Source organism: Pseudophryne corroboree, chromosome 1 (assembly GCF_028390025.1).
Source record: "Pseudophryne corroboree isolate aPseCor3 chromosome 1, aPseCor3.hap2, whole genome shotgun sequence".
NCBI lineage: Eukaryota > Metazoa > Chordata > Amphibia > Anura > Myobatrachidae > Pseudophryne > Pseudophryne corroboree.
This window is the reverse complement of record NC_086444.1, coordinates 777566599-777582797: the sequence shown is the minus strand read 5'-3', so window position 1 is coordinate 777582797 and position 16199 is coordinate 777566599. Positions and strand designations below refer to the sequence as shown.

The 16199-nt window shown below is 46.4% G+C and overlaps 1 protein-coding gene across 1 annotated transcript in view; it reads right to left on the bottom strand.

Annotated features, from left to right (window-relative positions):
* Positions 1-16199, bottom strand: part of LOC134910100 (complement C3-like) — a 465863-nt gene that overhangs the window by 113895 nt on the left and 335769 nt on the right. The window contains exon 25 of the mRNA XM_063917765.1: positions 15343-15400. Within this exon, the coding sequence (XP_063773835.1) occupies positions 15343-15400 (58 nt within the window). The remainder of the gene's footprint in view (positions 1-15342; positions 15401-16199) is intronic.

Here is a 16199-nt window from a genome sequence, read left to right as displayed (position 1 = left end):
AATCAGTGATTCGACTCTTTGGAGCTTGCTCTTTGTAAGGGCTTGTATTTTAAAGTGCTGCTTGGATTTGTAAGTGTGAGTTGGTAACAGAAAAAGGTGAGTTTTATAATATACAATCAGGAACACATATTTGCAGTACCATTAAACTTCTGGTGAGGCTGCAAGGGGCTGACCTTGTGAGTGAGTGAGAGGGTCTCTTACTTGGAGTAGCAGAGGGGCTGTGATAGTGCGTGTGTGAGAGGTGTTTTTTTTTTTTCTTTAGCAGGAGCTGGAAGCTGAGTGAAAAGGAGGTGCAGTGAGCTGGAACAACTGCTAAGTGGAGTATAGGTGTCGCAGGAGAGAGTACTATGGCTGCATAAAAGTGAAGGACCAAGAACCGCACAAAGATAAGCCAAGTATAAGCCAGCTTAATTATTGTATAAGTGAGATTGTTTGTCTTCTACTTTTTATTGTTGCTGCTTTTTCTTTGAGAGTAACAGGGAGTTAGACCTTACAAACAATATAGGAGGGGCTGTGATTGGGGACCTCACTCAGTGCATGCCGTGCAAGATGTATGCACACCTGGAGCTACCGGCCCAGTGTGATTACATCTGCACGAGGTGTGTGCGAACGGTTGCCCTGGAAGCCCAGGTAACTGATCTAGAGCAAACCGTTACGCGACTGAGGGAGATTCACAATCTCAAGCGAAGTTTAGACAGAACTGTGGAGGAGTTGCGGGAGGGGTCACTGGTAGAAGAGGATGATGATCAGGTAGCCAGCTGGGTCACAGTTAGAAGGAAGAAAAAGAGGGGGAGGCTCTACATCTCTGAACTATCAAACCCAAACAAATTTGCCCGACTGGACGAGGAATCGGAGGATGATAGTGAAGAAATGACGGTGCCGGAGGAGACTGCTCCCTCTAGCATCCAGAGGAGCGGTCCCTCTGGCGTGGTTGGGATAAAAGATAGTGAGGTACCTAGTCAGATGGTGGTGGTAGGGGATTCTATCATCAGGAAGGCAGATGGGGCAATCTGCTACCGGGACCGTGATCGCCATACAGTCTGTTGTCTCCCGGGTGCTCGGGTATGGCACATCGCAGACCGGGTAGATAGATTGTTGGGAGGGGCTGAGAAAGACCCGGCAGTCTTGGTGCACGTTGTCACCAATGACAAAGTTAGCGGAAGGTGGGATGTCCTTAAGAAAGACTATAGTGACTTAGGAAAGAAACTTAAGGCAAGGACATCTAAGGTAATATTCTCCCTGAAATATTACCCGTGCCACACGCTAGTCCAGGGAGGCAGAGGGAGATTAGGGAGGTAAATGTGTGGCTTAGGGATTGGTGCAGGAAAGAGGGGTTTGTGTTCCTAGAACACTGGGCGGACTTCTCAGTCAGGCACCATCTCTTTTGTCGTGACGGATTGCACCTGACTGAGGAGGGGGCAGTGGTGCTGGGGGGAAGGATGGTTAGAAGGTTGGAGGAGATTTTAAACTAGGAGCCTGGGGGAGGGTTTAGCTAGAAACTACGGGTCATGCAGTGAGAATAGTCGGGATGGCGGTAGTTAACGAAATGGGGGAGAAGTTGGGGGGAGGGTAAGAGCAGGCGGTAAGGTTACTAACATGGGTACTAAAAGAGATTTTACCAAAGCACTAACCAATGACGATTACAGGTCATCATTGCTACATAAGGTGAAAGATGTCCCTAACGCAAGGGAAAATACTTATCTTAGTTGTATGTATGTAAACGCCAGAAGCATTACTGGTATAAAGGGTGAACTAGAAATACTTGCAGCAAGCAAACAGTATGATATTATAGGCACAGTGATCGCGCTGAGCCCCCAAAAAAGTGGGTCCCAGGGACCCCTCACTTTTAAAAATTGGGGTCCTACCGGTTCTGTTCTGGGTCCCATCCGAATTAAGGTTTTTATTAATATTAATCTTATTTGGACACTACAGAAGTGTTGCAAGGTGGAGGCATGGGGTGACAGTGCTGCTGGGCTGTGTAGCATGCAGGACACTCTGCCCCAGAGCTTTAACTAGATATTTTGGTGCCCTTTGGCAGAAAGTGAATTGGAGCTCCACCTCCCAGATTCGAAACCACAGGTGGTGCGCGCCGCAGGCGCGCCGCAAAAATTTAGGTGCATGGCTTCATGGGGAAGGGGCGTGACCACATAATAGTGCCAATTCACATTACACCACACTGTAGTGCCGCTTATACACACTGCGCCAGGTAGAGCACGCCGTTATACACACTGCGCCAGGTAGAGCACGCCGTTACACACACTGCGCCAGGTAGAGCACGCCGTTACACACACTGCGCCAGGTAGAGCACGCCGTTACACACACTGCGCCAGGTAGAGCACGCCGTTACACACACTGCGCCAGGTAGAGCACGCCGTTACACACACTGCGCCAGGTAGAGCACGCCGTTACACACACTGCGCCAGGTAGAGCACGCCGTTACACACACTGCGCCAGGTAGAGCACGCCGTTACACACACTGCGCCAGGTAGAGCACGCCGTTACACACACTGCGCCAGGTAGAGCACGCCGTTACACACACTGCGCCAGGTAGAGCACGCCGTTACACACACTGCGCCAGGTAGAGCACGCCGTTACACACACTGCGCCAGGTAGAGCACGCCGTTACACACACTGCGCCAGGTAGAGCACGCCGTTACACACACTGCGCCAGGTAGAGCACGCCGTTACACACACTGCGCCAGGTAGAGCACGCCGTTACACACACTGCGCCAGGTAGAGCACGCCGTTACACACACTGCGCCAGGTAGAGCACGCCGTTACACACACACTGCGCCAGGTAGAGCACGCCGTTACACACACACTGCGCCAGGTAGAGCACGCCGTTACACACACTGCGCCAGGTAGAGCACGCCGTTACACACACTGCGCCAGGTAGAGCACGCCGTTACACACACTGCGCCAGGTAGAGCAATCCGTTACACACACTGCGCCAGGTAGAGCGCGCCGTTATACACATTGCGCCAGGTAGAGCACGCCGTTATACACATTGCGCCAGGCAGAGCACGCCGTTATACACATTGCGCCAGGTAGAGCACGCCGTTATACACATTGCGCCAGGTAGAGCACGCCGTTATACACATTGCGCCAGGTAGAGCACGCCGTTATACACATTGCGCCAGGTAGAGCACGCCGTTATACACATTGCGCCAGGTAGAGCACGCCGTTATACACATTGCGCCAGGTAGAGCACGCCGTTATACACATTGCGCCAGGTAGAGCACGTACCTTCCGCACCACCAGGGCCCTGTGCTGTCACCGCTGTTTCAGTCAGGTAAAAGAAGTGAGAAGAATTTTGAGGGGGGGGGGCGGGCACCTCGGGAACTGGCTCCCCTGTCACAGGCCCGCTAGCTGGGCGTCCGTAGGGATGCTGGGGACACCTGATGGTAATGGTGCAGCCCGCTCTTCTCACGGCAGCAGTATGGTGGCAGAGCACGGCAGGGGCTGGAGGTGAGGTTCCTGGCCGGTCACCGCTGCTCTCCTTCACACAGATCGCGGGAGAGCACACTGGAGGCAGCCGAGAGGGAGGCAGATATCGGGTTGGGAGGGAGCTGCAGTTCACGGTCTTGGCGAGTCACCGCCCGCCCGCAGCACAGCGTACAGCAGCCGCAGAGCCGTCTTCACTCTCTGCCTGGCCCCCGTGTGAAGCCACTGCATGTGACCAGGAGGGGGAGGGGGCACCACCAGACTGCCAGTGGTAAGGCTCCACCTCCGCTCTGTACGGGCAAGAAGCGCCGTCGCCGTCAATTTACAAGGAGTTGGCTGCAGTGGAGCGCGTCCCCGGGGACCCTCACATTTTTGAAAAGTGAGTCCCCGCCTTCAGATCCGGGTAAAATACGCGCTATAGCGCGTATTTGCGAACACTGAGGCATTACTGAAACTTGGTGGGACGAATCTCATGATTGGACTGTCAATCTAGAGGGCTATACACTGTTTAGGAGAGACAGACTAAATAAAAAGGGTGGAAGGGTGTGTCTTTACGTAAAGCCATTTTTAAAACCTGATATACGGGAAGATATTCAGGAGGGGACTGTAGACACTGTCGAGACATTATGGGTAGAAATTGCATGCAGGGGAAAAAGGAATAAAAAAGTTAGTATTGGGTGTACGCTATAGGCCGCCTGGTATCAACGCATCTGATGAGGAATTGTTACTAAAGCAAATTGAAAGAGCAGCAGGAGTAGGAGACATAGTAGTGATGGGAGATTTTAACTATCCAGAGATAAACTGGAAAAACGATTCATATGATACTGCTAGGGGCAATATGTTTTTAAACACACTTAATGATAACTACTTAGTTCAACTAATTGAGGAACCAACTAGGTACAATGCAATCTTAGCCTGGTATTAACAAACAATGGGGATTTGGTATCAGGTATTATAGTAGGGGAACCCATAGGAAACAGCGACCACAATATGGTCACATTCAATATCAGTTTCCATAAACAGCCCTATACTGGCTCAACTAGGACTCTAAACTTTAGCAAAGCAAATTTTGATAAGATGAGGATATTTTTTAGGGATATTGAATGGGAAGGTTTGTTTTTAGGAAAAAATACTACGGAGAAATGGGAGGTACTAAAATTCCTGCTAGCTAAAAATACACTCAAATTTATTCCCACGAGCAGCAAAAAAAGAAATAAAAATCATAAACCGATGTGGCTTAACAAAAAGATTAAGGAAGTTATGGGCAAGAAAAGGCGAGCATTTAAAAAATACAAATCTGACGGGGAAGCAGAGTCATTTCAGCACTATAAGGAATGTAACAAAATATGCAAAAAGGAAATAAGAGCGGCTAAAGTAGAAACTGAAAAACTAGTAGCAAAGGAAAGCAAAGCGAATCCCAAAAAATTAATTAAATACATTAATAGCAAGAGATTAAAGAAGGAGAGTATAGGCCCTTTAAAAGACAAGTTGGGAGTCTTAAGCAAAAATGATAATGACATAGCGGACACACTAAAATTGTTTTTTTCAACAGTATTTACTAGAGAGGACCCAGTTCAGGGACTAACATATAATCTCAATAATGAGAATATCTCACTGATAGGTACTTATTTAAGCGAGAAAGTAGTCTGTGACCGATTAAAACATTTAAAGATTAATAAGTCACCAGGTCCCGATGGTATTCACCCAAGGGTTCTAATGGAGCTTCATTCTGAACTTGCAAAGCCGCAATTTTGATCTTTAAGGATTCAGTAATATCAGGTATGGTTCCCAAAGACCGGCGTATAGCGGAAGTAGTGCCTATATTCAAAAAGGGAAGTAAAGCTGAACCAGGTACTTATAGACCAGTTAGTCTTACATCTATAGTGGGGAAAGTATTGGAAGGTATTCTAAGAGATAGTATTCAGAAGTTCCTTGAAGTCAATAAGGTCATTAAAAGGAATCAACATAGGTTTATGAAGGACAGATCCTGTCAAACCAACTTACTTGGCTTTTATGAAACAGTAAGCGCAAACCTAGATCAGGGTAAAGAGGTGGATGTAATCTTTTTAGATTTTGCCAAAGCGTTTGATACTGTACCACACATGAGACTTATCTACAAGCTACAAGAATCTGGGCTAGGAAGCACAATATGCACTTGGGTCAAAAGCTGGTTAGATAATAGGGAGCAGCGCGTTGTGGTTAATGGATCTTTTTCAACTTGAACTGAAGTGCTAAGTGGTGTGCCGCAATGCTCGGTATTAGGACCGCTATTGTTCAATATTTTCATTAACGACCTAACAGAAGGTCTAGAGAGCATGGTGTCAATTTTTGCAGATGATACCAAATTGTGTAAAGTTATAAATGCGGAGGGGGATGCTGAGTCGCTTCAGAATGACTTAGTTAAATTAGAAGCTTGGGCAGCGAAATGGAGAATGCGCTTCAATACAGACAAGTGTAAGGTAATGCACTGTGGTAACAAGTACAAAAATAACACCTACCTACTAAATGGGGTAAAATTAGGGGATTCTGTACTGGAAAAGGACTTAGGCGTCCTCATAGATAGCAAACTAAGCAGTAGTACCCAAAGTAGGACTGCAGCAAAGAAGGCTAATAAGATATTAGCATGCATAAAATGGGGAATTGATGCTAGGGACGAGAGTATTATACTCCTGTTATATAAATCACTTGTGAGGCCACACCTTGAATACTGTGTACAATTCTGGGCACCTTACTACAAAAAGGATATCCTGGATCTAGAAAAGGTTCAAAGGCGGGCGACCAAACTAATTAAGGGTATGGAGACGCTGGAATACGAAGAAAGGCTTGCAAGACTAGGCATGTTTACACTGGAAAAGAGGAGACTAAGAGGGGACATGATCAACATTTACAAATATATAAGGGGACAATATACAGATCCTGTTTTTGGTTAGATCAACACAGAGAACTCGTGGACACACTCGCTCAGTCAACACCTTTAAGAATGGGTTAGATAAATTCCTAATGAATAAGGATATCCAGGGTTACGGGGCATAGTCACGCACTATGGTTTTTATAAAAAAGAGGGGTTAATCGGAACGGCAGTCAGCAACTTCAGTCAAAATTTTATACAAAATAATCGTGCATAGGAGACCACAAATAGGTTGAACCCAATGGGCAATTGTCTTTTTTCAACCTTAGATACTATGTTACTATGTTATGTTTATGTGTTACCTAGTAACCATTAGGTCTACACAGTATATACCTATTGGTCAACGGAGGTCATGTGACCCGGAAGGAGCTCACGGCGCACTTTACAGGGCCGTGGGGAAGATCACAATCGTCCTAATATGGACGGAGATTTTAATCACTAATAGTTATTCTAGGTCCTATATTGCATTGCTCCCTAAGCTATTAGGAATTCTGGATGAATCATAGATTTGAGTAGAAAGCATGCATTTATCTTTGGGGGATAAGTCACATGCTTGGGGGATAAGTCACATGATGTCAGATATATTTATTTCTGTATTTGTGTATGATTTAAGTGTTTTTTATTATTATTACTACTGTGGGTTTGCCTCCTACTTACTTCTAATTATTTATAGAGTGTGGTAATTTGCTGTTAACACTGAAAATGTGGATGATTAAATAAAGTGTGTACATCGCACCTGCGGGGCATCAGGTCATTAAGGGGGTTTAAATAGATCCCATTTCTGAATTGAGCTATACTTCTGATGAAGCTAGGTGACCGAGCCTAGGGAAACGCTTTAAGTGTCAAGCTGCTGCCATCATCCGTGTCCTGTGCTTTAAAAGGATCTTGATATGGACTTTCCATTTCCACATTTGGAAAATTTACCCTGAGGGATTTCATCATACAGCACCGATTGGAGAGACCCAGTTTTCACATAACTGCTACAGCCTGCCTGCTGTTCATTCTCAAGTTTCTGGAAGCCTCCATCGTCATGGGTAATACCAGCTGTACTTAAATAACATCTTCCCCAGGGATTTATTAACTTTTGCCAGTCCGGGATCCTTTTAAGGACACTTACCAGCAGCAACCATTATTACCAATCTTTTCAGCTCATTCTATGCCCTTATATATGCTTTTATTGGATTAATACCTTTTTTATTTGTTGCATGTGTTGTTTTAGACAATAAATATACTTTTTTAATTCATCCACAGTGGTTTATTAATATTGGAGAAAAACAAAGCGCCAGTTCGTTCTTTACTTTTCATATTTTTGTTTTGGGACTGACAATCCCTTAATGGCAGCTGTGGCAGCGCATCTGGACATTTGTTTCTTCAGGTAGTATTTGCATGCGCAGTAGAGTCTGAGCACTCCAGTGCTCAGACTCTCAGCGCTGCTGGCAGAGAGAAGGGGGCCCGAATGGAGGAGGCTGCACCCGGGCCTCCTCCTCTCTTAAAACGCCCCTGCTCCAATTCTCCGGCAGAGTGGCTTAGTATACGAGAGGCAGGTGGCAGCTGCTGTGACCGTGCGACTCTGCCCACTCTTAATGTCCAGCAGAGTGTGCTAGAGGCGGGCGGCGGTAGATGTGGACATGTGACCTTTCCCAATGGACCGCTCCAATCCTCCGGCAGAGCGGCTGAAAGTGTGAGAGGCCGTGCGACTAAAGGTCCATACACACTGGACATTTTTGCCCAGTGTGTATGTACAGCAATGATGGCTGACATCGCTGGGCTGAAAAGCGCTCAGTGCATACACACTGAGCACTTTTCCCCCCTGCCCAGCGATGTCAACGGGGATGAGCGGCTTTCCATAGCAGGACGCTATGGAAAGCCGTTCACCCCACCGTTCATCTGCTGGTAATACCAGTAGATGAACGGCGACCGCCAGCGATGAAGCGGGAGCACACATCAGCGCTCATCGCTCATCGTTTGGGCATACACACTGGGCGGCTTTGAGCTGAAAGCAGCTCAAAACACCAAAAGTGAGCTGCTTTCAGCTGAAAATCGCCCAGTGTGTATGCCCAAACGATGAGCGATGAGCGCTGATGTGTGCTCCCGCTTCATCGCTGGCGGTCGCCTTTACTCTAGCCTGCCGGCGCCTTTAAATATTTGGACTCGCGTGGTGCATCAGGCCAGTTTCTGGCAGTGGCCCACTCGGCGTGCTGTGCTACAAAGCAGGATACTCGCCACTGAGCACTGAACACTGAGCAGCAGTGGAGGGATTCATTGGCAGTGGTTGGATGGGTGAGCACCCTGCATTTGAGTCCATACACACTGGCTAAAGTGTGCAGCTGCCTGTATAATAATGTATTACAGCCTCCAGAGGCACTGCTTATGAAAAATAAGCCACCTGCAATGTGGCATTATGACACCTGAACTGGTGCAGTAATGTGCCACTTCTGCCTTTATGTTTATACATAATACAGCAAGATAAATACGTGGCTTCATCATGTTTGCTGGTTGAACTGGGGTTATCCTATATAATTGGATATTGTAGTCTCTGGGGACATTGCTGATTGACAATAATAGATACACAAATTCTAACAGTATATTGCCAGTGCTGGTTGCATTAACGTATATTTGTTATTTTCTTCTATATTATCAAAATATTTTTAAGGGACCTATTCTATTTGTGTCTATTATAAAAAAAAATGGGGAAACCGGGCAAGCGATGCGGCTAGAAAATCATGCTCGATCCTAAAACCCCCCAAATAGTGGCTCACGAGGACCTACACCACAAATTACTCCATCTAAAGGTTCTCCTGATTTATTCAAAGTTACACTCCAACAGGTACTTGAAGAGGTTAATGCCAGTGAGCAGCGCCTGTCCGAAAAAATAGGAATGGTGCAGTCAAATATTTCCCTGGTGTGGCAGGATTTACAAGAAGTGCGTGAAAGGGTGGGCGACGCTGAACACAAGTATCTACATTAGAGGATTTGCAAGGTCCCTTGCAAAAGCAAGTTAAAAAATCCTAACCGAGCAAATCTACTCCATGCAGAATAAGCGCTCTGATCTTGAAGGCCGGTTATGGCGTAAAAATGTAGCATTTGTAGGGCTCCCTGAACATGAATAGGGTAATACTCTGGAAAAGTTTATAGAAAAATGGCAAATGCTTAGTTTGGAAGAGACTCATTCCCAGCTCAATTCACAGTGGAAAAGGCACATCAGATACCCTCTCACCCTTACCTTCTCTTCTGGGGCTCTATCTCGCATTTTTATAGTGAGATTTCTACAATATCAGGACCATGATTCAGTACTTTGCTTGGCCTGAATTAAAGGGCTATTAGAGAGTAAAGGGTCTCTGTGTTTCCGGACTTTGCGATGGAAGTGTCAAGAGTCATGTTTTTGCAAGATTTAAATATTCAGTATTCAATGTTCTTCCCATCTAATCTCAGAATAGTGGTCCACGGAGAGACTACATTTTTTATAACACCAGGGGAGGATGCAGCATGGTAGTATTGCAGAGTACCTGGAACAGATGGCTCCTGGCTAAAATTAATAACCAGGCCTTGGTAGAATAAGTCCATTTGTTCATACATATGGAGGGTTATAAGGTCACTGTAAATGGTATATCTCGTTTACATATTTTGACACCTGGGGGGAAATTTACTAAGCTCCCGATTTTGACCGAGATGGTGTTTTTTCTTCAAAGTGTCATCTCGGGAATTTACTAAACTCAAATCACGGCAGTGATGAGGGCATTCGTATTTTTGTTGAAGTCAAAGAAAAAAATTACGAATGAATACACCATCGGTCAAATACGCCTGTTATTTGCTAGAACTCGGTAATTTACTAAAATTTGTATTTCACAAACACTGCCGGCAATAGCCAAACACTGCCGTGAATAAATACAAATCGTAAAAAAAAGCAGTTTTCAAATAGACCTGCTTTTTTTTACCGTGTTCTGATAGGCATGCACGGATCCGCCTGGTCCTGGTGCAAAAAATACGGGAGACAAAAAGCGTAGGGGTCCCCCGTATTTTTTGAACCAGCACCGGGCTCCACTAGCCAGGTACATAATGCCAGAGCCGGGGGACACTTTTATATTGGTCCCTGCGGCCCTGGCATTACATCCCCAACTAGTCACCCCTGGCCGGGGTACCCTGGAGAAGTGGGAACCCCTTAAATCAAGGGGTCCCCCCCTCCAGCCACCCAAGGGCCAGGGGTGAAGCCCGAGGCTGTCCCCCCCCCATCCAAGGGCGGCGGATAGGGGGCTGATAGCCAAGTGTAAAAAAAAACAGAATATTGTTTTTAGTAGCAGTACTACAAGTCCCAGCAAGCCTCCCCGCAAGCTGGTACTTGGAGAACCACAAGTACCAGCATGCGGTGGAAAACCAGGCCCGCTGGTACCTGTAGTACTACTACTAAAAAAATACCCAACAAAAAACAGGACACACACACACCGTGACAGTAAAAGTTTATTACATACATGCACACCTCCATACATACATACTTACCTATGTTCACACGAGGCTCGGTCCTCTTCTCCATGTAGAATCCTCGGGGTACCTGTGGAAAAAATTATACTCACATAATCCAGGGTCTCTTGTTTTCTTTGTATAATCCACGTACTTGGCAAAAAAACAAACCGGAAACCCGACCACGCACTGAAAGGGGTCCCATGTTTACACATGGGACCCCTTTCCCCGACTGCCAGGACCCCCCCTGACTGTCAAAGAGGGTCCCTTCAGCCAATCAGGGAGCGCCACGTCGTGGCAGTCTCCTGAGTGGCTGTGTGCTCCTGTAGTGTCTTTCAGGCTCCACACGGCAGAGATACAATGTAGCGCCTATGCGCTCCATTGTATCCAATGGTGGGAACTTTGCGGTCAGCGGTGAGGTTACTTTCGGTCAACCGCTGACCGCAAAGTTCCCACCATTGGATACAATGGAGCGCATAGGCGCTACATTGTATCTCTGCCGTGTGGAGCCTGAAAGACACTACAGGAGCACACAGCCAATCAGGAGAGTGCCACGACGTGGCGCTCCCTGATTGGCTGAAGGGACCCTCTTTGACAGGAGTCAGGGGGGAGGTCCTGGCAGTCAGAGAAAGGGGGCCCATGTGTAAACATGGGACCCCTTTCAGTGCGTGGTCGGGTTTTCGTTTTTTTGTTTTGCCAAGTACGTGGATTATACAAAGGACAGAAGCTACACTGGATTATGTGAGTATAATTTTTTCCACAGGTACCCCCAGGATTCTACATGGAGAAGAGGACCGAGCCTTGTGTGAACATAGGTAAGTATGTATGTATGGAGGTGTGCATGTATGTAATAAACTTTTACTGTCACGGTGTGTGTGTCCTGTTTTTTGTTGGGTATTTGTGGTTCTCCAAGTACCAGCTTGCGGGGGAGGCTTGCTGGGACTTGTAGTACTGCTATTAAAAACAATATTCTGCTTTTTTACACTTGGCTATCAGCCACCCATCCGCTGCCCTTGGATGGGGGGGGGCAGCCTCGGGCTTCACCCCTGGCCCTTGGGTGGCTGGAGGGGGGACCCCTTGATTTAAGGGGTTCCCACTCCTCCAGGGTACCCCGGCCAGGGGTGACTAGTTGGGGATGTAATGCCAGGGCCGCAGGGACCAATATAAAAGTGTCCCCCGGCTCTGGCATTATGTACCTGGCTAGTGGAGCCCGGTGCTGGTTCAAAAAATACGGGGGACCCCTACGCTTTTTGTCCCCCGTATTTTTTGCACCAGTACCAGGCGCAGAGCCCGGTGCTGGTTGATTAAATATGGGGGAACCCCAGTCGTTTTTTTCATCATATTTTTTCAACCAGGACCGGCTCATAGAGCCCGAGGCTGGTTTTGCTTAGGAGGGGGGACCCCACGCATTTTTTTTACAATTTTTTAACACTTTCCCACCCCTTACCACTGATAAACATGCACGGATCTCACGGATCCGTGCATGTCTATCAGAACACGGTAAAAAAAAGCAGGTCTATTTGAAAACTGCTTTTTTTTTACGATTTGTATTTATTCACGGCAGTGTTTGGCTATTGCCGGCAGTGTTTGTGAAATACAAATTTTAGTAAATTACCGAGTTCTAGCAAATAACAGGCGTATTTGACCGATGGTGTATTCATTCGTAATTTTTTTCTTTGACTTCAACAAAAATACGAATGCCCTCATCACTGCCGTGATTTGAGTTTAGTAAATTCCCGAGATGACACTTTGAAGCAAAAACACCATCTCGGTCAAAATCGGAAGCTTAGTAAATTTCCCCCCTGGTTAGTAAGACATGAAGTTTTTATAGGGATATACATAGGCAACATTTTTATATATCCTGATTTGAGCCGCAGTTGGGAACATTTATAAATGGATATATGATAAAAATGCTGGAGAGCCTCTACCAATATTGCTGTGGGTTTTTTTCCTTTTTTTTTTTTTGACTCTCTTCTGACTTTTTGTGGGAATTAGGTATGCAACAGATGGGTTGGTATACAGGGTGGGGGGATAAGGGATTTGTGAATGTTTCTGCTATTGTATTGTTAATGTTTGTATTGTATATGATACTGTGATGTGCATATATTATTGGGCTGTTCGAATAGTATGGTCTCTAATAGTAGGGAAGCATTCGATATCCTGGCTGTCGGGAACCCGGCTCTCAACATACCGGCACAGGGATCCCAACCACCGTGATACTGACAACTATTCTCCCTCTTGGGGTGTCCACAACACCCCTGGAGTGAGAATAAATAGCATGGCGTGCGTAGCGTGCCACTGCGCCCACAAGGGGCTCTTCTGCCCTCACCCTGGTGCCGGCATTCTAGCGGTCGGGATCCCGGTGCCTGGATCCCGGCAGCCGGGATATCGTAGTCAGAGCTGGCAACAGGGGAGGACAAAGGGGACACCTGTACCAGGCCTCAAGTATCAGAGGGGCCCCAAGGATACACCATTAAGTGCCTAGCAGGGATGTGAGCTATCTTGTCCAAATAGGGCAGCGAGCTGTAGGCGTTGTGGGAGCAGCCTCAGAGTGACAGTTCTCCCCGGGGCAAGAGCTGAGGGGATACAGAGCTTTGGGATTGGGTAGGAAAGCTTGAAATGCAGCATGGAGTCACTGGGGAGAGAATGACTGTGGGGTGTGGGGGAGGAAGGATATATATATATATATATATATATATGGATGTGCAAAAACAGTGTGTGTTGGATTGTGCCCTGGCCTGCTAGGGAGGTGTTGCTATGCCCTTATGATACTGTCAGGGGCGGATCCAGGAAAAAATGACAGGGGGGGCACCTTGTGCATGCCGAAGGCGTGCGGTCCATGAAGGTGTGCGTGGCCTCACAACAAGGGCATGACCTAGCAACAAGGGTCATAGCCTCAAAGGGAACATCGTATTTGTAAGACGGGAAGAGGGTGACACTTTGGAGAGGCAGCGGGTGACACGAGAGAGAGGGTGATGGGTTTATAGTGACGCAGGGGAGAGGCAGTGGATGAAGGAAACATAGTGGGAGACGGAGAGGCAGTGGGTGACAGAGAGAGGGTGACAGTGAGAGGCAGAGTGGGTAACACCGGGGAAAGGGTGATGAGGAAAAAGTGGGTGATGCCAGGGGGAGGTGGCAGTGGGTAACAAGGAGAGGGGGACAGGGAGAGGCAGTGGGTACCTAAGGTCTCTGTAGGAGTAAGAGGGAGTAGTGAGACATTTGTAGTGAGGTTTACAGAGGCATGAAGGGAAAGATTCACTGGGGAAACAAACATTATAGCACACGGTATGAGCCTAAATTCACATTATAGCACACGGTATGAGCCTAAATTCACATTATAGCACACGGTATGAGCCTAAATTCACATTATAGCACACGGTATGAGCCTAAATTCACATTATAGCACATAGTATGAGACAAAATTCACATTATAGCACACAGTATGAGCCGAAATTCACATTATACCACACGTTATGAGCCGAAATTCACATTATACCACACAGTATGAGCTTAAATTCACATTATACCACACAGTATGAGCCTAAATTCACATTATACCATACGGTATGAGCTGAAATTCACATTATAGCACACAATATGAGCCGAGATTCACATTATACCACACGGTTTGAGCCGAAATTCACATTATAGCATACAGTATGAGACGAAATTCACATTATAGCACACGGTATGAGCCAAAATTCACATTATGCCGCTGAGGAGTGAAAACGCTGTCACCACCATGTGCTACCTCTCAAGCAACCCCACCACGCAAGAAGAACATCCTGAGAGGAGCCGCTACCTCTGCCAGCAGCCAGCCTCTAAATGGATGGTGGCCGCTGCTGCAGCCACGTCGGAGTCTCACACTGCCTAAGGCTGAGCTCCGGGCAGTACTGGTATATATCAAGATCAACCAGAATCCGTTGGTATCCTAAGTGAACAGGATTTTCCTGCCAGTTTGTGATATTAACCCCCGCTGCTCCTCAGGGTAAAGTGTCCGCAAACAACAGTGTGGTGGTGTGTACCTTTAACTCCCTTGAAGGTGGTCCAGTTGCCAGGCTCTGGTGGTACAATCACTTGTTCACGTCTTGGATAGGTTTACGAAGTCCGCCGGCGAAGCTCCTGTACAAGCCGCTATTAGCGCTAAGCGGCACTGTTCGGGATCAATGAGATCTGTGATCACAGCCTAACCATCCCCAGATCACAGATCTCATTGATCCCGAACAGTGCCGCTTAGCGCTAATAGCGGCTTGTACGGAAACTTTGCCGGCGGACTCCGTTACCCTGTCCAAGATGTGAGCAAGTGATTGTTTGTTTAAAGTGCCAGACATGACAGGGGGGGGGGCACGGGCCCACGTGCCCCCCCCCCCCTGGATCCGCCACTGGATACTGTGGCCATGCTCCCTTCAATGGAGAAGCAGCAATATTCCCAACTGGGTATGACCACACCCCTTAGCAATAGGGCCCAAAAGATCTACTGAAGGCCCTGGTCATGAACTCATAGGCAAAAACCCCAAATAAAAACAAACTCTTACCATGTGCTTTTTTGAAAAGAGTGATCAGGCAAGCGGTGATGCAGTTGACGTATGTAACCTGTTTTTAATGCAAAATCACATATATTAGTTATTTATATATTATTGAGTTAATACATATAAATATTGTAATTATATTATAGATAGGTTTACTGTATGTTACTTTCCAACTTTCCCTGAATGTCAGAGAGACTCCCTGAAATAGTAGCAATCTCTCTGACATCCTGAATAGTCTAGCAATCACTCTGATTTCACCTTACCCCCATTATAAAGCTATTACATACTTGGGTGGAATATTTACTAAAGTGTGGGCTTTTAAAAGTAGAAATGTTGCCTAAAGCAACCAATCAGAATCTAGCTATTTTTCCAGAAGGTGCTATATAAATAGAGATGTGCGGTGGGCACTTTTCGTGTTTTGTGGTTTGGTTTTGGTTCTAATTCCCCGCTCGTGTTTTGGTTTTGGGTTGGTTTTGCCAAAACCACCCTTTCGTGTTTTGGTTTTGGATCTGGCTGATTTTTTTAAAAAACATAAAAACAGCTAAAATCACAGAATTTGGGTGTAATTTTGATCCTACAGTATTATTAACATCAATAACATTAATATCCACTCATTTCCAGTCAATTTTGACCACCACACACCTCCCAGCCTGGCTGGCTAAACTAAGCAACAGAGCAGCGGCACAAAGAGACGGCAGTTATTTCTCTTTAAAAATGTTTTACAAATTAGTACTGTATTAGCAATAACCAATCAAACCAATAGAAAACAATCCAACACAGAAATTTCGTCAGAATTGTGTGTACAATATCATTGCTCTGAAGTAGTTACCAAACAGCAAATAAAAAAAACCCTAAACCATGTG